This window comes from Perca fluviatilis, chromosome 6, assembly GCF_010015445.1.
Source record: "Perca fluviatilis chromosome 6, GENO_Pfluv_1.0, whole genome shotgun sequence".
Taxonomy (NCBI): domain Eukaryota; kingdom Metazoa; phylum Chordata; class Actinopteri; order Perciformes; family Percidae; genus Perca; species Perca fluviatilis.
The window spans coordinates 19,427,850-19,451,799 of NC_053117.1; the positions used below are offsets into that span (position 1 = coordinate 19,427,850).

The 23,950-nt window shown below is 41.5% G+C and overlaps 1 protein-coding gene across 1 annotated transcript; it reads left to right on the plus strand.

Annotated features, from left to right (window-relative positions):
• The first annotated feature begins 2,551 nt into the window (after positions 1–2,551).
• rasl10a (RAS-like, family 10, member A) lies at positions 2,552–21,097 on the plus strand. The gene is made up of 3 exons (XM_039803079.1): positions 2,552–3,674; positions 11,544–11,668; positions 18,502–21,097. Exons 1-3 carry the CDS (start codon positions 3,459–3,461, stop codon positions 18,770–18,772), a joined length of 612 nt encoding a protein of 203 aa, XP_039659013.1. The 5' UTR covers positions 2,552–3,458; the 3' UTR covers positions 18,773–21,097.
• The last annotated feature ends 2,853 nt before the right edge of the window (positions 21,098–23,950 follow it).

Genomic DNA, 23,950 nt, shown 5'->3' on the forward strand with positions numbered 1-23,950 from the left:
GTTATCTCAGTTTTATTTGCTTGGGAAAGTCCACATTCCCAAAATCCCTAGAAGCCAGCGTCCATTGTTTACACACGCACGCACGCACGCACGCACGCACGCACGCACACACACACACACACACACACACACACACACACACACACACACACACACACACACACACACACACACACACACACACACACACACCCACACACACACACACACCCCTACACCCCTATGCTTTATAATCATGGATGACCTTTGAGGCGTTCACGTCTCATGGGCTGCTCAGCTTCTTCTCCAGAGTTACAGACTTGGCAGCCCTCGCAGCTTTGCATACAAAGTCTCTCTGTGTTCACCCTTGAGTCGTGAGTGAAGTCTGAGGTTTATCCACAGCAGAGTGCACCTTCAAGGCAGGGCAGCTCCTCTGAAGCGGTGACAAAGTTTTTAAAGTCCGAGCTGCTCGGGAAAGCTTAACCAGGATTTCAACTGCGTAATCTAATAGAACTGAATTAGAATTAATTAGAATTGGAAAGCTGATTTTGTCATAATATTAAATGCAATGAAATTAGGAGCGCTACTTCTGATCAGTGCAATAGGAGCTACAGGAAAAATATTACAAAGACAAAAACAATGTGAACCAACAAACACGGGTTCAAACATAGAAGTAAGATAAATCCAATGTAATTTGCACTAGAATAAGAGTTTGTATAAACCTATAATACATGTAAACATTACACAGGTATTGATGTAATTACTTTGCACTAGAAAAGTAGAAGTATAATTAACAAATAGAAGTATAAATAAAATTCTTAACGACCATCCTTTCAGCTTTTGATCGTCAACTCCCCTTCAGATGTGTTCCTCTGTGAATGATTAAGGTCGGCTCTATTCAAAAATGCCCACTTACTGACCAGAGAGGAGTCAGTAGTCCAACGCTGGGACAAGAGTCTCTTCTACTAATGAAGGATCCATAATAGCGATCCTATGTGATGGTAAAGGTTCAAGCCGTATAAAGGAACGATTATTGACTTCCAAACCATTAACAAAGTTAATTCCAAGGAAGTGATTATTGTATTTTATTTAGTACAGATTATTTCCTCAATGTGGGAATTTTATTTGTTTGCCTAAAAGGAATCCAAATTTACAGTAACACTTTACACCTGTACACTAATAGACACTTAAAATGCCCTGATATCTGCTTACAACTACATTGTAGCATGTTATAAAATTGACCATTTATTAAATGTTAATAAAAATGCTGAATGTGTTACCAAACTTAAACTTGATGAGTCTAAAAAACAGTGGAACCAGCCTTCACATTATCCAACAACTGTTAGTTTTTCTACAGTAGACAACCAGGTTGTTAAACCCCCGAAATTTTTACCATGTTAGAGGACATGACTTCAGTGTCCTTAATGTTATATGTGACCCTGAGTGTAACACAGAACCCAGTTCATTTTAGATACATTTTAGACTTCTGAAGTTTGAAAACATTAACAACTATCATGTATAGTTGATAATGATCTACACAACTAACGCATGAAGGAGCATAAGAACGGAGTGTTTTTATCCAGAGTTGTAAATTCATGTCATACTTCAACTTGGTATGACAACATAAGAAATCAGTTGATCCATTGATTTTGAGCCTTTAATGAGAACAACTTTTGGGCTGCAGATTGTGAAACATTTATTTGGCTGGTCGTGGGGCAAACTAAAGAACTATGGGCCCCATTTAGCCACCTGCCCTCTTCTGGTACCCCCCCCTCCACCACCACCACCGATCCATTTGCTGTAGCCTCAGAAACCAAAGTGTTCCCACTGTTGAATTCTACCTGTCCTCATGTCTGCTTTGTGTTAACAGGAGTAAACACACATTCATTAAAAAAATATGTACACTTATGAAAATAATGAAAGCATTAACATTGTTTTGACACAAAGCCCCTCTATAGGACAGGGACTCATCAACTTGAGGCCCTTATGTGCATCAGGTATTGTGGTTTAGTTGTAGGCTACAAATGATTAAGTCATTACAATTGACTTATTGAATCTGTGGGCTTTGGGTCCCCTGAGGGTTGAGGGGCTCCTGCTGCGCAAATTCCCGCTTTGCCTGGTTAGCAATCCAGTCTTGTTAAACACCAACCTGGACTTCCAAATATTGTGAACGCTTTATAGACGGTGTCTTATTAGAAAGTGCCGCATTAGACAGCAATTAGCCGAGTTTTAAGCATATCTCCGGTTATTCTGAGGGGCCATGATGTTTATTCCTCAGACTTGTCACTGAGTATATCGGTGTGTGACCGGGTGATTGATGGGATACATCGCCCCTGCCCTGCCCGAAGACCCTAGCCAATAATAACTCGTTTCCCTAAGAGATATCATGTTCAGTCTTACGTCGCTCCTCCATGACCCTCACACTAAGATGATGTATGGATTATTTCTTGCCATTTATTTGCAGCGTATGGGAGCTCAACTCTTCCACACGCCTTGCGCACAACATGATCCTATTGGATGAGCGGGGCAGGGGATATTGCAAGGGATGGAAGAGCGAGAGAGAAAGAGAGAGAAAGAGAGAGAGAGAAAGAGAAAGCAGTCTTCACCAGCTCATGTCTCTCCAACGACGCGCGCACGCACACACACACACACACACACACACACACACACACACACACACACACACACACACACACACACACACACACACAGAGTGCTCGTTAATAGGCTCCAGATGCCTTTACAGAAAACGCGCGTGTGCATGCTGTGTGGATTGACTTTTCTCTTTTGAATCACGCAGATGTGAATCCATCTTCCTGTCATCGACAAAACAACACGATTATGGCGTTGTGTGCAATTTCAGAACACGTGGGAAGCGTATAGGCTGGCGGCTGTGCGCCCGTCCTCCCTGTGATAGAGAAGCGCGGCGGTGGTGCATCGGTGGAAATGAGTGAGAGGTGCAGAGGAGACATTCAATGAAGACCGCGAGGGCTCCTGTGCGTTTTGGGCAAGGTCAGAGTCTAGCCTGTATGAGATTATGCCCATGCGGGAACAACAAGGAATGACTTTTACGCTTCCTCACGAGGGAAGAGGTCGCCTGGGGATGTCCCCTAAAAACCAAGAGTTTTTTTTCTCTGTGTTGGATCGAAGAGGCAGCGAAAATCCCTCCATCTGCATGATCATGGTTGAGCTTTAGTTTTGACAACCTTCAAGCTGCATGGCTTTCTTTTCTCACTCAGCCCGGAGATAAAGTTTCTTCGCTTTGCCCGACTGGTGGGGGATTTATTCGGCCACCGACTCGTTTCATTGCACCCAGTTAAGGTGATTTAGAGGCTGCTGGTTCAAACAAGGGGGGTGGGGGCAACGGTGGATTAAATTCCATCAGAGCAGCATCAAAACAGCGGCGGCCAGCTGTGTTTCTGGACGGTCACATCTGTTGTTGTCGTCGCTGTCCATGGTGCTGAACTCGTGCTCCAGGAATGGTGGAGACGCTGAGTATCGCAGTCATCGGCGCTCCCGGAGTGGGGAAAACTTCTATAATCCGCCAGTTCATCTATAACGATTTCTCGGAGGTGTACACACCGACCAGGACCAGATATGTGTACAGACCCTCCGTCATCCTCAACGGGAACATGTATGACCTGAAGATTTTGGACGTCCCGCCAATCTCCTCCTTTCCATCCAGCTCCAGTCAGGTATAATGTCTGTCTGAGGACTTAGATGCAACTTTACTATAGAGAAGGCTTTATACAAGCTGTGCTGATCCGTCCTCAGATTCCCTGAAACTCATGTATTGCATCTTAATTTCCCCCCCGTCTGTTCACAGCCAATGGCGTTCCTCAAAGAGAAAAACACCAATTTTATTTATTCCTCTATCACTATAAGATGTCCTTAGTCTACCAGTTGCTATGGAGACCCGACTGACTTAGCCTTGGAGAGCTTCACTTTGAGGTTGTAAACACTCTCACTCTCTTTCTTTATCTCTCTCTTTCTTTCTTTCGTTCTTCTTTCTTTCTCTCTCTCTCTCTTTTCTTTCATTCATTCTTTCTTTCTCTCTCTCTGTCCGCTCTCTCTCTCTTTCTTTTCTCTCTCTCTCTCTCTCCTCTCAACCCCCTCATAAGGAAGGAATGCCTGCTTGCATATTGTTAATTAATCCTAAAATTTCCTCAGTGTCAGATTTATGCAGATGAGTTGGTAACAGTATAATACTGCTGCTGGTGGTGGTTGTTGGGTTGAATCTGGCTCACATGCTCAGAAAATTATAGCAGGGTTGTGCTGCATCACCACAGCACCTGGTTAAACTCCCAATTAAAAAATAGAGCAGACTGCCCTTTTATTTAGTGGACACAGGTCATATGCCAAACCTCATTAGTTGGAGACACGTGATATGCAGGATCAGAGCAAAACCTTTAGATCCAAATGCTCAAGATTTGTAGTCACTTCTAGTCCTCTTCATCACCAAGGATTGGGGCTATTAAGGAATTCTCTCTGGAAGTTTTTTTTTTTTACTTTTAAGTATAGGTTCACATTTGTTCAAGTCTGTCTTAAAACAATACTCAAATTAAAATTAAATGTTCGCTTCGATCACACTGAATGTTGCATTATTCATTCTTTTTGTTTTGCGGACCAGGAGGAACATAATTTCATTCCTCTATCTACTGAACTGCACAGATGGATACAGTCTCTCTTATCTTATCTTAAAAAGCATTATTGGACTCTGTAGTAATTGTTTCTCTTGTCCATATTGGCCTTGATGGGGGACAAATCCTCTGTCCTCTTTCTGTGCAAATATGTATTTTAAAGTTCCGCCAAAGCCAATATGAGGCCTCAACAGTGTTAGTGATTTAGACTTATTAAGTGGGTATCTTATAAAATTACATTCTTTTAGTCCGAAATGTCCATGCACTACAGTTCAGCAATGAAGCACTGTGGGAACAAAAAGACAGAATTTGCTTCTGTAATTTTGTTATGTATCCACTTGATTTGATCAACTCAGACTGCTGAACCCTCATTAGCTCCATCTGAACTTATACCCCATCACTTACATTGAAATCGCTGAAGGGATCTCTTCACAGCCAGAATGTAAAAGAGGAACATTTTCTGCAGGCAGAACCGGTTTCAGTGTACATGTGTGCAGGTGAGTGTTGTTTTAAGACTTGGGAAAAAAATAATGTGATCCTATCCTTTCAGATATTTCTCTCTTTATCTTTACCAGTCAAAAAAGCACCCCAAAAAAAGTATGAATTTGGAGTGCGTGTACTGAAACAACATGGCCCACTCCAAGCCCCTCTTCACTCCATTGCAGCCTCAGTGGAGAGGCTGTGATGCTTTCAAGATAGAGCTCTAAGGCTCACCCGACCTCGCTCTGCGTTCGCCTTTCTTCATTCTGCTAATTACAAAAAAAGAGCTTGAACAAAGCGAGAGGCCTCCAAGCATGTGTTGGTTTGCTGTGCGCTCAGAAAGCCTGGAGCTAACACAGAAAACATCTGACAGGCGGGCTGAGAGGCCAGAGCGTTCACCCTGTCAGGCTGCTGCAGAGTTACATGTAGCCGTTCTATTAGATTTAACGGTTTGTTAGGGAGTGTTAAGAGGTCTGCAGGGTGCTTCGTTATTTCCTGCTCACAGAGCCCCTTTGTAAAGACATTCTGATTGAATGTCTTCTTTCTTCTGCTAAATGGTGCTTAACCCCCATTAGTGAACAAGTTGGGAGGTGAGCAGAAAGCAGAAATAAGACAGAAATGAGTTTGTGTGGGAATCCCAAAGTTTGAGTCACACAGCTTTCATCATTTCATATCATGTTGTGTGGACATATTATGCTCATTCCAGAGGCCCTTTGTGGAAGGTGTACTGTACAGGCAGAAAGAAACCATTAGCTGAGTGCCACCACAACATTTCTATCAGACAGATTTATGGTTACTCATTTGCTGAGAAACGACCCTCTACTACCTGCTTTCTCTCTGCTCCTTTTTTTTGTTTTAAATAATTTCTCTTGTTTGCCTGGTGAGCGCTCCTCTATTCACAGAGCGGGAGCAGTGTATGATGGTCTTGTTTTTTACTCCCCGCTCTGCGTTCCCGTGGTTATTTGCCCCCGGGATAGAAACGAAGACCTGGGGAGAGGAAGGCGGGGGGAGAGAAAAGCGGAAAGCAAAGCTGATTGAAATTGAGTTGCAGTACACAGCAGATTAAATTAAAGCACAGTTCTTTCCTGAAAACACTGCTGGGAATAAAACAAAACAGAGGAGACAGTAGGAATTCGCTGCAGTCAATTAGAAAGGTTGCACAGAGTTTAATGGACACTGTGGAAGTAAGGGTTACCACATGAGGTTTTATAATGTCCTCTGAAATTTATGATGAATAAGCTTCACAACACGTTCAGACCTATGCCGCGCCATTATCGTCTTTTAGATTATATGTGTAGCAGTTAGCTAGCTTACCCATTTTTTTTTTTTTTTTTTAATGCACAGTGTCAAATAACAATACAATGGCAATCGAACCTCACACGTATCAGTGATTTTTTTACTTGTTCTTTTTTTCTCCTTACTTCCTCCCACACAAAATGCTCCCTCTCCCTTTCCTGCTCTTTTTTTTCTCAGTTAGCTCCGTCGATACGGTGTGTGAAAACAAGGTGGAAATTATTGCTTTTCATGTCACATATGTCATTTTGATTCTTGCAGACGCAGGAGAAATATGATGTGTGCATCTATGAAGCCTGTTTAAGGTGTACAACCATTTAAGTGTTTGTGTGTCAAAGTTTTGGCGGTCTTGTAAAATTAAACTAAATACAAATTGAAGAACTTACTGTAAGCAAAATTATAAGACCTCTGTCACAACTCGACGCAGAGGCCCCGGGTTCGACTCCGACCTGCAGCCCTTTGCTGCATGTCATTCCCTCTCTCTCTCTCTCTCTCTCCCCTTTCATTTCCTCAGCTGTCCTGTCAATAAAGGCCTAAAAATGCACAAAAAATTATCTTCAAAAAAAAAAAAGTTTATGAAAAGATTGCGGTTTTATTAAAACACTCCCAAGGAACATGCATTTCCTGGGGAAAGTCTTATCTTTTGCAAACTCCGCCCCCTGGCTTGAAAGTCCTGTGTGTTAACGCCCACCCATCAACTCATCCACCCCATCCACCTCCCGGCCAGCAGCGTTTTTATACAGCAGCAATCAATGTGGTGAGCACAGCAAAAAAATACGTGGAAATCATATGAATTACAGTGCTTATCTTGTCATAGCTTTTCAAACGTATGGTTCATAAGAACAGGCTGAATTAATATGCTATCTTGTTTGTTATTACTGCTGCAAGAAATAGTCCTGCACGTAACCTTCTGTAAAACCACAAATGTTAATTTCTTCTCTTTGTTTTTTGTATGGAATAAACAAATGAGACATAAGATGAAAATTAGTGAGCTGTAGGCTGATGTTTTACCTTCGGAAGAACCAGGCTAGCTGTTTCCAGTCTTCGTGCTAAGCTAAGCTAACCGACTCACATTCACCTTCCAAGTATGAAAGTGGTATTAATCTTCTAATCAAACTCTCCTCAAACTAGAAAGCGAATTAGCCAATTTGCGACAATGTCGATCTATTCTTTTAAAGCTGTCTGAACTTCTGAATCCTTGTTAGCTCCGGTTTTAAAATCAACAATTCATGACTATATTTCCAAAGATTAGCTGTACTGTGATTATGATTCTGTGTTTGAATGCAAGAAACCAGCCAAGTGCCAAAATCCTCTCCGTCCAAGTGCATTAATCAAAAGAACAATACAATTTACAGATTTTAATGGTGGCCTGGCATAGGTCACCAATGAGTAATGGGAGTTTCATCTCCAGGGGATGTAATACATATTAATTGCAAATCTGCCACGGTGGCCTGCGTGTGACTTATCGCTAATTGCTCAGCACCCTTCCCCCAGCAGGTTACACCGGCCTCCCTCCTGTGCCTGAGTATTGATCCATCACAACCACTCATTACGCTTAAGCTGCCTCCACTAATATCAGGAGACGTGACAGCTTTACCATAGTCTGCTAAAAACTGGCCAAGGCCTGCAGTTGTCAGGGAAACATGATCTGTTTCGCTCTTGAGGAGCGAAGGATGAGATGCTCTTTTTGTGTGCGGTGCTTTCTGAAGACCGACTGGAGGATACAGACAGTGGCACCACACTTCACATTCACGCTCCCACAAGCACACTCTCACATCCTGCAAGCACACACAAATAAACATGCCCACACGTGCATTTTAAATTCATTTGACTTCAGATTATCAGCCATATTTTGCTGCACTGTCTTGTCCTCTGAGCTCTTTATTTCTTTATTTTGCCTCTTGTTTGGATTTGGAGAAGTAGTGTTGCTGTTTCTAGTCCCTCCTCCACATTTAAAAACAGGACTCGAATGACAAAGAGATATGAGATGAGAACACAAGCTGCTATTTTTAGCCTCAGAGGGATGGGAGGCTGCAACTGAAGCCATTGCGTGCCTCTGATGTCATAAATTGCCTCAATTATAAGAAAAGGGTGAGCTGTGATATTATGCTTTGTTATGACAGCAATTATGTCGTGTTTGTATGGCAAAAATAGGTGAACCTTTGTTTTTTGTTTTTTATGGACTAAGACATTTTTTCAACAGTTGAAGTCTGAGGTGCTTCTCATGACTTTAAATTGTATTTGACACTCAACAATAAAAACAGCAAGAAGAAATTACCATAGAAGTCACACCTTCTGTGACTTCCACTTGGAGGGAGAAAATAATCACATTTATTCCAGTTTTCACAACACCATTACTTTCTCTCTTCCTCTGTCTTCTCTTTTAATTTTGGATGGCAGTGATCTTCGTGCCACATGTTTGTCTCCATGCCTGTATGGCCTCATTATCTCCCAGCTGATGTGTGATGCTGTTTCTTCCTCACACTTACCTAAACACGAACGCCCTCATCAAAATTAAATGGAGGCAAATCTTTCCTCGCTGACAGATGTGTTAGCGTTATCATCATTAGAAGTTACACTGATCATCGCCTGCTCCCTTAGCCTCCCGTCACAAATTAGTAGTTCATCACCCGTACAATATGATGATTTGAAAAGCACATTTTCTCCAACCTTGAGAGCAATGTAATTAGATGTCTCGCATTCTTATTTCAAGTTGTGCAAGCTGTTGCAGGAGGTAAAAAAAATAATGTGAACACCACATGGAAAATCACTTCCATCCACTTCCAACACTGCTACAGACGAGGGTCAAATTAGCTTGATGCTAAATAGAGGCATCAAAATGAAAAGAGGTCTGATAATCAACACTTTGATATCTGAGTTTTCAAAGCAACACAATGCAACAAACAGAGCTCCGAAAAGGCCAAATCATCTGTGCCTGAGGTGCAGGCGCATCAGTCAAAAAAAACAAAGCCAAATTATCTACTACGTCAAGCAGGATGGCTTTGAAAATCATGACAACATATGGAAAACTAACATTGTTCAGCAGTGGTCATACAGAGGATTATATTTGTGTCTAAAGTGTGTGATAGAAAGATATTTTGTGCAGAGAAATTATTATCTTTTCCAAATATTTTTGTTTTTTTGCTAAATATGCTCAAAATTTAGACACGACTTAGAACTGATAAATGCTGGTGATTTAACTACTGCAAAGTTAAAGTAACAGATCAACATCTTGGGGAAAACACTTTTCTGTTTTCTTGCCTGAGAATTAGATGAGTGAGTTCCTGAAGTCTCCGCTGGTTGCCTGGCAACTTCACAGTGAGGACAATATTACATGTCAAACTACACCTTTAAGATCCTCTGTGATGAAATTGGTGAAATAATGACACTATTATGTCCAACCTCAGTATAGATACAGTCATACATTATTGTTTTTTGCACAAAATAAAGTATCCCCTGTTTGCCTGTATACATCGAAGTGAATAGAATAGAACCAAATTAAACTGCACACAGTTCCTGTCAGTCTCAGAGTCTCCTGGCCCTTCATTAGCAGTGTGCGTGCACACCAGAGGTTATGTTGACACCCTGTCTGCTCATCCCTCGATCCACTGCTGCTTTTTTCATCTTTTCAACATTTTCTCAGGGCTGTGTTTGTTTTCCCTCAGCAGATCTTTTCTCCCACCCCCTGAAGTTTCTTTATTTTCCTCCCCCTCTTTTATCACATCAAAAGCTTATAAATTCTTTGCATGCAGTTGGAGGAGGTGAGGGTGGCAGAGGGTTGGTGAGAGCTCTGGGAGACACAGCATGAATAGAAGAATGGGTCACTGTGTTTCTATTGAAACAACTGTCCCCCAGTAAGGTGCAAATGTACCCACTTGTGCCATGTGCTTTGAAACTCATTACCATCAAACAAATGTTGCTGTGTGTGCACTGCATCACAAAGCTCAGCCAAGCAGCAACAAAAGTTACACAGTAGTATGAGTTAATTGTCATTGTCCTGACAGAAGTGTTTGCTTATCTCTTACAAGCAATACAGTCTGTCCTTGACCATGTGTAGCTACAACACTGCGCAGTGCTTACTGCCAGGCGGTCACCATGTTTTATGACTTTGTTCTAGGCTGTTGGACTCCCAGAGCAATGCAACTACAACTTCATTGACTCACTGCACTTTATCACAGAGGCTAAGCAGCAGAGGCAGGCAAACTATGACTTTGAGCCAAGGTGTGTTAGAGTAATTATACAATGCCACATGCTTTTCTGCTAGCTATCTCGCTACTGTTTTTGGATTCTATAAGTTGGTGCATTATATGCTGGCGGATCTATGAGGCTGTAATTAGGCACAGCTGTGCTTTGAGCTAAATGGTAACATCAGCATGTTGACATGCTCACATTGACTCTCTCATTGTTTCAAATAAACTAAATCAGCTCCAAGAGCACTAAACAACGAGTACAGCTGAAGTTAAAGGAGCTGTAATCGATACTCAGAACATTAAATAGTGCTAACACATATTTTCTATGTAAAGATATAGTGGAGTAATGGCGTCCTGAGCAGAGAGTCACACTCCCTCTGTGTGTTGTTGTAATCTGAGATTATGTTCTTTGTTTTTGTAGGCGGGTCACCGGCGCGTGCACGTTAGCGCCGGTATTTGACAAGTTAGGAAACGGTCCGTGAGAGCCGTGTTGAGGCAATCCAGACCACGTTTTATCCTGAATATTGAGTACAGCCCCTTTAATGGGAATGTCTTTAGTTTAGCAGTTTTGGACAAAAATACATTTCTGACCCGGTGACAATAGATGTCAGAGGATCAGCAATGTTATTAGAATTCATCCTGACAGGGACAGGAATTTGTGTACCAAAAGTCCAACAATCTATCCAACATGTATACTTGTCAAGACATTTCACTCAACCTCAAAAAATGTCAACCTCATGGTGGCCTGGATGAAAAGTCAGGGGATCACCAATGTCATTAGGATTCATCCTGTGGACACCATGGATATCTGTACCTAATATAGCAATCCATCCAATAGTTGTTGAGATATTTTAGTCTGGACCAAAGTCGCCTCTACTGCAGCAAGGCTAAAAATTCTCTAGGTCATACTGTATATCTTTTTTGTACATTTATGTTTTTCTCTTCTTTGTCTGTCCTGTAGGAGTGGCTGGATTTGCGCTGCAGAGGTGTGCGCAATGCCAACGCCTACATCCTGGTGTACGACATCTGCTGCGTGGAGAGCTTTGAATATGTCAAGATGATCAGACAGCAGATAGTGGAGCACAGGTATGGTCAACACCACACTCTCAGCCGGCCAGACTGTTACTAAACATGCAACAACTGACATACAGCTTTTTAACATTCACTGGTGATTTCTTTTTCTTTTAGATAATTTTTTGGGCATTTTTAGGCCTTTATTTGACAGGACAGCTGAAGACATGAAAGGGGAAAGAGGGGGGGAATGACATGCAACAAAGGGCCGCAGGTCGGAGTCGAATCTGCGGCCGCTGCATCGAGGAATAAACCTCTATATACAGGCGCCCGCTCTACCAACTGAGCTATCCGGGCGCCCCACTGGTGATTTCTAATGGCATCACCTTGTCATCCGTCTGGAGACAGCATGCAATTTCACAGCCCTTCCACACAGTCGTACAATTACACGTTTGTGACAGTGTGACAGTGATAGATAGGCTGCTTGTGGTGATATATTTTAATTCAGCACACTCCTCCCTGCATCCTGACAGTTAAGTAATGACATTTGCTTCTTGCATTGCTGCATGAGAGCCATCTGAGATGTAACTAGCCAGTGAAAGATTTTTTTGAGGATATTTCTGGTTTTATTGGACAGAGCACAGCAGAAAAAGACTTGAGAACCAGAGGGAGATACAATAAAGGTCTCCTGGCTGGCTTTGAACTAATACAAGAGTCAAAAAGAACCCAACACTAGTGGGAAAAAAAGAGCAATGAAACAGCATCACCTGCTCTATGTATCATCCTCGCTGTTGGCATACCTGCATATATTTACATATTAAAAGAGTAAAATGAATGGCCTCATTTGTGCTGCTATGTTGTACATGACCAAAATGCCCATACACAGGTCATCCCAAACTTTCTGCAGCTGCAAATGTGTTGTCATGAATGTTCATGACCCTTGACAGAAAACCATTATCACCAGCAGCTGGGGAGGGAAGACTTAATGGAGAAATCTGTATTCATAGGACAAAGCTCTAAGGCCAGACTGCAGAAGGACAGGGAAGAGCGGAGAAGGGACATATACTGTGTATAGAAACTGAAATTATAAATAATGGAGGCTGTTATAGCACAGGATGGCTGTACTGTAGATAGATGTTTATTTAACTTTACTACTAAATAAAATATTCTTAAAATACTCCACAAAGTTCTGCTGACAAAATCAGTTCAAAACCAGAATATAATTTTTCAATTCTTTCTTTTCTATAGCATGAAGCCTGCCTTCAGCTCAGTGAAGACTATGACAGTGTTCGGTCTATCGTTCCTGAGTTTCCCCCAAATTACACACACAGATGCACACACACACTCGCACACATACAGTATATCTCGTTCTTCTAAAATACTTGAGCAGATAAACGAGGAGATATTTTGGTCTCGCTTTATTTTACAGTGCATTAATATGACGTAATAAGACATACTTTGTATCAAATTAAACCAAACTAGAAATAATGGGTCCTTAACTAGACAGTAAATGAAAAGTTATACCCTAATTAGACACCATATACCTAAATTATGCTGTAATTAGAAACTGCATATATTGCCATATTAAACCCAAAATATACTATAGTCATCAAATTAAACTCTAATTAGAAACAAAATATCAGGCATTGTCTTTCAGTGTCATTTGTTGCTTATTAGAAGAAAACTACTGTTAAGTAAATGTCATACCATGTCGAGTCACCTCTGGTCGCTTCTTCACACGTCCCTCATACTGTAGCCTGGATGTTCTCCGGAGTCCCGTGGTGTTTGTAGGTGGTGAATAATCTTATTAATAGGCTAATATATACTGTAGGCCTATACTAAATACATGCTTCATCGATGCTCTACTCCCATACCACTTAAGACATCAGAACATTTAATGCATGTCACTATCCGACCACAGTAACATGAAAGCTGGCAGGATATTGTATCTTTAAACCCAGTTACATCCTTATTATTGGATAATTAGCGACATATTAGAGCAGAATCCGTATATACAGTAATCTAAGGTGAGGTCCATTGTTATTTTACACTGTTTGATCTCATTAGACTTTCTTAGAACAAAACCATACCCTAATAAGTTGGATCATTAGTGACACATTACAACAAAAATTGCTAATTGGTGCACAGATTTCCATATATTAGTAGGCTAAACAGGTAAAATAAGCACACTAGTATTTTAGAAAATGTGCTTATTTATTGATTGATTGTGTATGTATGGCGAATTGCAGTTCGTCTGTGTCTGGTCGTTCACATCGGAACACTGGGCTGTTCATCAATTGCCTGTGAAGAGAGCACAGGGTGTTTTTAGCCATTTTCTTGAAGATTGGAAGAACGTTACAAACGTTAATGTTACAAACGGTACAGCCTACGGGAAAATATTATTAATATTATTTTAAGTCTGTTAGCGTGACAGGAGAAAAGTGAGATGATTACTGCGATGTGTTTTCCCAACCTTTAAGAACTTTGCCTCAGGGGCTTCAAAACTGTACTCTACATTTTCTCTCTGTGTCTTTCCTCTCTGTCGAGTTATCTGTCCATCTGTGAAGGCAGACGTGCAAATATGCATAAGCATGCAAGTTCTTGTCAGAAGATGAGGCACGATGTAACAAAATTAAACATTTATTCAGACTAAGAGGATGAGATACATTGTTAAGCTGCATTAACAGTTTAAACCTCAGCTGACATTGAGCTCAACAAGTGTGCTTTCATACATACATCAGTGCTCCTTCAAGTTTCATAATTTACCTCACTGAATTCAACTTAGTAGTAGTAACTGTAGTTTTTATATTATTTTTCATAAAACAAAAACAATAATTAAAGCTCCCAGCCCCCCTGTCTTAACTTGGTCCTACCAGACTCTCATACATTTCATTTGTACAGAGAGTCTGGCCACTCTCCATTGACAAGTGTTAACTTCCTTGAAGGCGGGTACTCTGTTGATCTCATAGACAGTATATAAGAATGGACCAACAGATCCCGTTGCTCTGGACAGAGACCAGTGAAGGATATTAAAAGGCACTTTTCCGGTGAGCGCTGAGCGTTACTGCACAGCCTCCAACTGAAAGAGACGACGTAAATGTGACGTGAGCAACCTGTCTGAAAGTTGTAAGTCTTCTGGTAGCTGTGCCAAGAGAAATCTCAATCATTCCCAATCTTGCAGAGACAGAGAGTGTAGGTATATGTAAGGAGATAACATGGGCACAGGCTAATTATTTCTAACTAAAATGATAGTTAACATTAGTAATTAAACCTAAACAGCTCATGTACAGTGCCTTGCGAAAGTATTCGGCCCCCTTGAACGTTTCGACCTTTTGCCACATTTCAGGCCTCAAACATAAAGATATAAAACTGTAATTTTTTGTGAAGAATCAACAACAAGTGGGTCCCAATTATGAAGTGGAACGAAATTCATTGGCTATTTCAAACTTTTTTAACAAATAAAAAACTGAAAAAGTGGGCGTGCAAAATTATTCAGCCCCTTTACTTTCAGTGCAGCAAACTCTCTCCAGAAGTTCAGTGAGGATCTCTGAATGATCCAATGTTGACCTAAATGACTAATGATGATAAATAGAATCCACCTGTGTGTAATCAAGTCTCCGTATAAATGCACCTGCTCTGTGATAGTCTCAGAGGTCCGTTTAAAGCGCAGAGAGCATCATGAAGAACAAGGAACACACCAGGCAGGTCCGAGATACTGTTGTGGAGAAGTTTAAAGCCGGATTTGGATACAAAAAGATTTCCCAAGCTTTAAACATCCCAAGGAGCACTGTGCAAGCGATAATATTGAAATGGAAGGAGTATCAGACCACTACAAATCTACGAAGACCCGCGTCCCTCTCAAACTTTCAGCTCATACAATGAGAAGACTGATCAGAGATGCAGCCAAGAGGCCCATGATCACTCTGGATGAACTGCAGAGATCTACAGCTGAGGTGGGAGACTCTGTCCATAGGACAACAATCAGTCGTATACTGCACAAATCTGGCCTTTATGGAAGAGTGGCAAGAAGAAAGCCATTTCTTAAAGATATCCATAAAAGTGTCGTTTAAAGTTTGCCAAAAGCCACCTGGGAGACACACCAAACATGTGGAAGAAGGTGCTGTGGTCAGATGAAACCAAAATCGAACTTTTGGCAACAATGCAAAACGTTATGTTTGGTGTAAAAGCAACACAGCTCATCACCCTGAACACACCATCCCCACTGTCAAACATGGTGGTGGCAGCATCATGGTTTAGGCCTGCTTTTCTTCAGCAGGGACAGGGAAGATGGTTAAAATTGATGGGAAGATGGATGGAGCCAAATACAGGACCATTCTGGAAGAAAACCTGATGGAGTCTGCAAAAGACCTGAGACTGGGACCGAGATTTGTCTTCCAACAAGACAATGATCCAAAACATAAAGCAAAATCTACAATGGAATGGTTCACAAATAAACATATCCAGGTGTTAGAATGGCCAAGTCAAAGTCCAGACCTGAATCCAACGAGAATCTGTGGAAAGAACTGAAAACTGCTGTTCACAAACGCTCTCCATCCAACCTCACTGAGCTCGAGCTGTTTTGCAAGGAGGAATGGGCAAAAATGTCAGTCCTCGATGTGCAAAACTGATAGAGACATACCCGCGCGTAATTTACAGCTTACGCAGCAAAAGGTGGCTACAAAGTATTAACTTAAGGGGGCTGAATAATTGTGCACGCCCAATATTTCAGTTTTTTATTTGTTTAAAAGGTTTGAAATATCCAATAAATTTCGTTCCACTTCATGATTGTGTCCCACTTGTTGTTGATTCTTCACAAAAAATTACAGTTTTATATCTTTATGTTTGAGGCCTGAAATGTGGCAAAAGGTCGAAAAGTTCAAGAGGGCCGAATACTTTTGCAAGGCACTGTAAGTCGAAACTGCCTGCGAGCTTCTCCTGTACTATACAGTAATTCCTCTACTATGTGACACAATCGTAAGCCTATTTTTACAAAAACGTCTGCTACGGAGCCATAACATGAGGTACAAGGTAATGGACCCTTTTATACATTGTCGTGTTTCTTTAGAAATAAACAATGTACAAATAGAGTCTTTAAATGCCTCAGATGTAAAGTTATTCACTGTCAAAGTGACGTCAAAATGAATGGCAGTCAATGGGATGCTAACGGGAGGTGATCGCTTTGTAGCATCAAAATGGCGCCATAGGAGGTTCGAGTTCTGAAGCGAAGCTTACCCCCTTGGTTGATCTGCCCAGAGCCACTCTGGATCTGCCATAACCAATCGCTAATGTTTGGTCGTGACGTCGGCTTAGCATCTCTAGCGTTGGCCTTAGCCAACTCCTTCACCACTAACGGAGCGAACTGGAAAATCAAACTTTTCCTGAACCCTGTCGAGAGGAGGGCCACAACATCATGGCCACCAACAAAACTCAGCAAAGCTTGATCTTGCTTGGGCTTTAACTTCTGGATATTCGGCAGCGTTGCCACAACGGACCGAAAGGGCTTCGCTCGCATCTTTCTCCGCCGCCATTACGGAACTACAACTCAAACTAGCGCACAACCTCAACGTCATCGTTCTCAGCCACTCCCTCTGTTCGCTGATTGAACCAGTAAAGATTTGGCCGGGAAAAAAACAAGAATATACCGCAAACCCAAGGGGGTAAGCTTCGCTTCAGAACTCGAACCTCCTATGGCGCCATTTTGATGCTACAAAACGATCACCTCCCGTTAGCATTCCACTGACTAGCATTCATTTTGATGTCACTTTGACAGCGAATAACTTTACATCTGAAGCGTTTAAAGACTCTATTTGTCCATTGTTTATTTCTAAATAAACACGACAATATATAAAAGGTTCCATTACCTTGTATCTCACGTTATGGCTCGGTAGCAGATGTTTTTGTAAAAAATAATGTTATCTCCTTACATATACCTACACTCTCCGTCTCTGTAAGATTGGCAATGATTGAGATTTCTCTTGGCACAGCTACCAGAAGACTTACAACTTTCAGACAGGTTGCTCACGTCACATTTACGTCGTCTCTCTCAGTTGGAGGCTGCGCAGTAACGCTCGTAACGTATATTCTTGTTTTTTTCCCGGCCAAATCTTTACTGGTTCAATCAGCGAACAGAGGGAGTGGCTGAGAACGATGACGTTGAGGTTGTGCGCTAGTTTGAGTTGTAGTTCCGTGCATGGCGAACTCATCACCGGAAAAGTGCTTCTAATAGCCTTCACTGGTGTCCGTCCAGAGCAAAGGGATCTATTGGTCTAGTTTATATACTGTCTATGCGCAAACCCAGACGGTGTACTGAAGGAAAATTAATATTGAGCGGAAGTACATAGGAGGCCGGAGCCAGGCTACCCTTGTCTTTTGCACCCAACCAAACAGAAAGCCTTCAAAGCAAAAAATAATCTCATTGTAAGAAATCCATTTTATATAATTTCCTTTATGGTAGTTGCTCTACAATCTAGTCCAGGATTTCCTCTACTGTAGTAACTCCTTTTTAAAATGCCCTAGTCTCCTTTTTAAGATTGGATTTCCAAACCACCACCAGTCAGGGGTTACTGGAAATAGTTGGACTTGATGATGTCCATCTGGATGTTGTTTTTCATTAACACTGTAGGACTATGCATTAGGCTACATATACAAGTCTAGAGTCACAAATGTATTCATACATTTTCACACTTCATAATGCTGTAAACCAGTTGCTGCAGAGTGTGGTGGGAGGCCCCTTGAGCCTGTGAGCTCTAATCCTCCGGTCCACCCCCGCACACCTCAGAAGGAAGGGCAAAACTGCACACAGACATACACGCCCAGCCAACCCTGTGACAGATACCAAAATAGTAACTGTACTTTTTTTTAAATTAACCCTTTTTTCTTTTTTTTTTACCTCTCACATGCTCCTGCAGGGAAGGCAGCAGTAGTGAGGTGCCGATCCTGGTGGTGGGCAACAAGAGAGATCTGCAGCGGCAGCGCTTCATGCCTCGCAGGGCGGTGTCAGTCCTGGTGAAGAAGACCTGGAAGTGTGGTTACGTGGAGTGCTCTGCCAAGTATAACTGGCACATAATCCTTCTCTTCAAAGAGCTGCTGGGCATCGCCGTGGCACGGGGCATGCGCCAGAACCACACCTCCATCCGTCTGCAGGGGGCGCTACAGAGGAACCGCTGCACCATCATGTGACCCAGAGAGCTCCCGCCACCCTCTCACCTCAGGAGTGGAGCGGCAGTGGAGAAAAAAGGACTTTTGATCTAAATGGCTGGAAAAATACCCTGTGGCCTGCTGCTTTACTGAGCTGATAGGTTTATTAGTCTTGCGCTGTAAAAGACACTCAAATTTCACACGTGATCATCCGACCACTTCCTAGTCAGATCCTGCCAAATGTGTTAATGCAAGGAAGGAGGTAGGAGAGAGAGCAAGTGAAAACCAATACGACTAGCATAGCACAGTTATTTTTTCTCTCATCAACTATACAGTTACTCATTTGAGGCTTTGCTTCCCAAAATACCCAACCGCAGGTCTCTTTGAGGGTTGTCTTGTGGCTGTAGCTGGGCCTGACAGGGTGGAAGCTGTGTTAGTGAGACTCAAAACGGAGAGGCAGCAATATCATCGAGTCTTCCTTTTGAATTTGTCATATTCAGTAAGGTCAAGAGCAGACGCTCATATCTGACATATTTGGATTTGTTTGATGGTTAATGGTTAACAAGATAGTATAATACAGAGCAAAAGAATAGTTAATGCTTTACTTCTGGGGGTATTATCTTGAAATAGATATGATTAGATTGTGTTTTATTTTAGATTCTGAGAAGTAGCCTGCATTTTTTCCCCCATTTCAACCTTGGCTTACAGTGAGAGATGTTTGTTCAGGCAAAGGAGGTTTTAAGGTTGTCTAGCAGCAGAAAATGCTGCAGTCCCTATCGTGATGTACTGTGTGGCTTTCATCTGCTCCCTCCTCTCATTCAGTGTCTGTTTACGTTAAATCCAGGAAACAGGGGACCTGCAGGAGGCTGCAGAGCCTGAAACAAACCCCTGTATGGTTGTTGTCATGTGGATGTTTATATGTGTGTGTTTGTGTGTGTGAGAGAGAGAGAGAGAGAGTAAGAAAGCAAGACAGAGAGGCAGGTTTGAAAGCTGACATTCAGGCAAGCAAAGGACAGACAGCACGATAAGAGATGTAGATGTAGAAGCGTTGGATTAGGAAGGAGCAATAAAATCTCACAGGGACAACTGTATGACTATATGTACCACCATATTATATAAAAAATGCCTCACATATAAGTAGACGTAATCTACTTGTGCTCATATATCCTGCAGAAATAAAGAAGCAGAGCTTAAAGCTGTGGTAGGCACTTTATTTTTGCTGTTGTTGGGCAAGTATTCCATAATAATCTTTCAGCATATTGTAATTTGAGTGGTATGAGAGAAAACTAGACTTCTGCACATTCTCTTGGCTCTGTTTCCAGGCTTCAGGATATCTAGCTGTCACGGGTGACTTTGGTCAATCACAGGTCATTGAAGAGAGATAGAGCATTCCCATTGGCTGCTCAGTGCATGCATTGCCCTTGCGACAAAAAGGGGAGAGGGAGAGCTGCTGGAAGAGATTTCATTCTACTTCCAATTCTGCCATTTTTTTGCATTCTACCCACTGCAGTTTTGAAGGGGCTGTCCTTGATATTGAGAATTATAGCAGCAGACAAATATTTGCCATGTAAAGATATAGTGGAGTAATGTGTCCTGAGCAGAGAATTAAGTCACACTATCTCTGTGTGTGTTGTAAAGAGTTTCTGTGTTCTTTGTTTTTGTAGCCGGTTCGACCACATGTGCATGTTAGTGCATGTGGCCGGGAAAAAACATAGGTGTTTCACGAATTGAGGAATGGTCTGTGAGAGCTGTGTGGAAGCAATCCCAGCCCGCTGTTGTTTTTTTCAGTATTTCAAGTACAGCCCCTTTGATGACTTCCACAAAAACACCCCATGAGTGCATCACAGGGAACCTTAATAAAGCTTTCATATCAGTATCTGAATAGTATCTAATTGGTAATGTTGTGAGATTAACAGTTGCTTTTTTATTTAATTAGGCCTAGATACAGTAGGTAGTTTGTGAACATGGCTGCACTGAAAGTAAGCAGACCTATTGTATATAAGAGTGATTCATGGAGTAATTGATTTGCATGCTTTTGTTGGTAGAGCCAACAGGTCAGGGTTTAATTGCACTGATGTGAAAATTTGATATTGTGTTTAATTTTTGTAATACAGTACATGGTTTTCTGACACTGTAATGAGCAGCTGAGTGGAGTGAATGTGGTCGTTTTTCACTGGCACGTGAGAGCACAAGCTCATGATCTCTCCAAGATGTAGTGTTGGACCCTTCAATCAGGCAGATGGCTGTGTTTGTTTTATTCTTGTACAAAAAAAGAAATATGTAGCAGCAACTGTGTGTAGCATGAGTTCTCATCAGTTTGTCTGTGTGCGTTTCCAAATAAAAAGGGCTACCGTTTTTTATCAGAAACATAACTTGTATTTATTTTTACCGTGTTAGTACTGTGAGTATTATTTTTTTTTGGACACATGATGAAATATTAAATGCATTTGAGAATAACAACCTTACTCTGGTCACTTTTCAATCCTGTACATTTACACCACATTAAGATAATTTTAACACTATTGCCACCTTGTGGTAAAGCAATGTTATCAGGAGCCAGATCAGAAGCAAACAACAGATCAGGCATCACACACTAAACACATTCCAGTCATTAGATTTTTGTTTAAAATGTATTCTTGATTGTACTTAAGAACGCTAGATGATCATTTGGTGATCTCCCCAATGTAATAACTGATTAATTTAAGGTACAGCGTGATAATGATAATAGTATAAGCAAATTAATGAATTGAGTTATTATCTCAGCACTGTCCATAGTACTGTACTGCATGTGTAGCCTGATTAATGGTTGGCTGATATATGTCTTTGGATCATCTACCCTCCACTTCTCCTGTGGGTAACATGGCCACATTAACCTGTTATGTAGTCTAGGAGCAAGAGTTTGTTGTTGGGCCATTATCGATCCCCTTACACGATAGCTACGGCCCTGTGTATTGTGCATGTACCCTGTCGTCTCCAAATTCCCGGTTAAGTAAGTGTCAGTCAGTTTGTGTTAATTTTGATTAAACACAATTTTATTTGGGAATATGCACCATACAAACAGAATATAAACTGAAATACTTTTCTTAGATAGTTTTAACATAGAATCCACTCACAAAAACAATTATACAGAACTAACTACCAAAAATCAATCAAAAGGCAGTGGCTCTGGGGCATTTGGGGCACCAGGTGGGCCAGTTTACTGCTTTGCCCTGCCTGATAATCCAGCCTTGTGGGTAATCGAGACATGGATCCTACTGATGATCTACTAAATTAAGGTGTGAAATCATGTGTGAAATCAGCAGCCAAACCGCATGTTCAGGAATGTTTAGATAACCACATCACGTGGGGCAGGTCTGAATCATAAACTTGAATTGATAGAGCAGACATTTCCATTCAAATCAACCGATCACAAATGGCCAGGGCAGCTGGGGCCCCCGAGGGCTAACAAACTTTAATCCACAGCAATGGCTCAAAATGTGGCAACCACAGTGACCGCAACTAGAGTTTAGATTCTAGGCCCGAGCCCGAGCCCGACGTTATTTTCCGCCCCCTTCCTCGGAAATGAAAATGAAGAGGAATAATCCTTCTGGGAGTGAAAAAGGGAAGAGAAAAAAGTAGGATGATGAGAAAAGAAAGCAAGACAGTGGTAAGTAGAGCAGATAATGAAGATTACGTTTAACAGTAACTGTCTGAATGCTGTCATTTAGCCTTAACTAGCTAGTCTATGGGGGAGACACTTGAATAACTTTAGCTAGCTAGCATTAACGTTAGACTTAAAGGAATACGCCACCGTTTGTTGAAATAGGGCTTATCACGGTCTACCCTGGCTGTAGATAGGTGGGCCAACGCATTTTTTGTCTCAGTGCAAGTAATTAGGTTGTTTTTTTGTCTTTTGTTGGCTCACTTTTACTCACAACATGCTAACCGGCAACATAGGTTTCACTACGCTAAGCTAACTAGCAGCGGCACCGGACTAAAACAATGCATGCACAAAAAATGCGTTGGCCCACCTATCTACAGCTAGGGGAGACCGTGATAAGCCCTATTTCAACAAACGGTGGCGTATCCCTTTAAGGCGTTTATTCTTTCATGTTTTTGTTAACTAGTTAACCTAGCAAGCAGTCCGCCGCTGTGCTTGTTAGGTCCCCAGGGGACTGCAGCAGCAGCCTCAAGTGCGTGAAAAAAAAAAAGAGTTGCGCTAAAAAAGTCATGCTTGTTGCTTTAAAGCAGATATCTTCAACAGGGGGTCCATGACCCCTAGGGGGTCCTTGGAGTTACTGCAGGGGGGCCACCAAATTATTGTTGTTTGAAAGTTTCCAAGAAAATTAAAATTTGTTAACATGAATCTAACATATTACTGGTAAATATATATCAGCCTATATGTGAAACCCATTGATGATAAGTGTAGTGGTCTATAGGTTAGGTAGTCACTAAGATAGCCATTCACAGATATTAACATTTAACATGATTAATAAAATCATGTCAACAATTATTATTTTAATAGTTTAGTATTCTATGCAAAAACAGTATGTATAAAGGCTTTAGGCCGCCCTACATGTTATTGTCGGCCCAGTTTAATGCAACTTAATTTTTATACAATTTAATACATTTTTGGGGATGCGGTAGGGGGGTAAGTGCCTGCTCCGTCTCTCTTTCAGTTAAGGGGTCCTTGGCTTAAAAAACGTTGAAGGCCCCTGCTTTAAAGCAACACTATGTAACTGCTGTCCACTTAAAACGTCTCAGGCCTTGCTTTCCACTGACCCATGGGCGTAAATCTGATCTAACAGTAGGGGGGACACAATTTTTGAAGGGGACACAAATAATACAGCCATAATTATACTCGTAGAGGACGTGTACACAGAGGAAAGTCTTAATACTATCATTAGTGTAGCATGGAGACTGTACCATTATCCTTCTTTTCAGTGTTTCTGTTGATTCAATGAAAAAGCTGACTAAATTGACCAAAATATTCTTCTTTAAAACCATGCATTTATTTTTAAGTTGTTTACAATCAAGCCACAAAAATACCTTAAAACATAATGACTTATTTTGAAAAAGTGTCCCAATATAAAAGAAATACAATGCTTTTGTACACTTGCTAAATTAGCTGATCATAGCCTAATGTAAGTGAGCCTCTGGTAAAGCTCATCTGCTAAACCCTGACAGGACACACCTCCAAAAATATGAACTGATCTCAACACACTTACCTGTGACTCTACA

What these genes read in the sequence shown, in the direction of transcription:
- rasl10a (XM_039803079.1), top strand. Translation starts at nt 3,459, where the DNA reads ATGGTGGAGACGCTGAGTATCGCAGTCATCGGCGCTCCCGGAGTGGGG. An exon ending in TTCCATCCAGCTCCAGTCAG is followed by an intron (nt 3,675 to 11,543) that starts GTATAATGTCTG and finishes TCTGTCCTGTAG; the next exon opens with GAGTGGCTGGATTTGCGCTG. An exon ending in CAGCAGATAGTGGAGCACAG is followed by an intron (nt 11,669 to 18,501) that starts GTATGGTCAACA and finishes ATGCTCCTGCAG; the next exon opens with GGAAGGCAGCAGTAGTGAGG.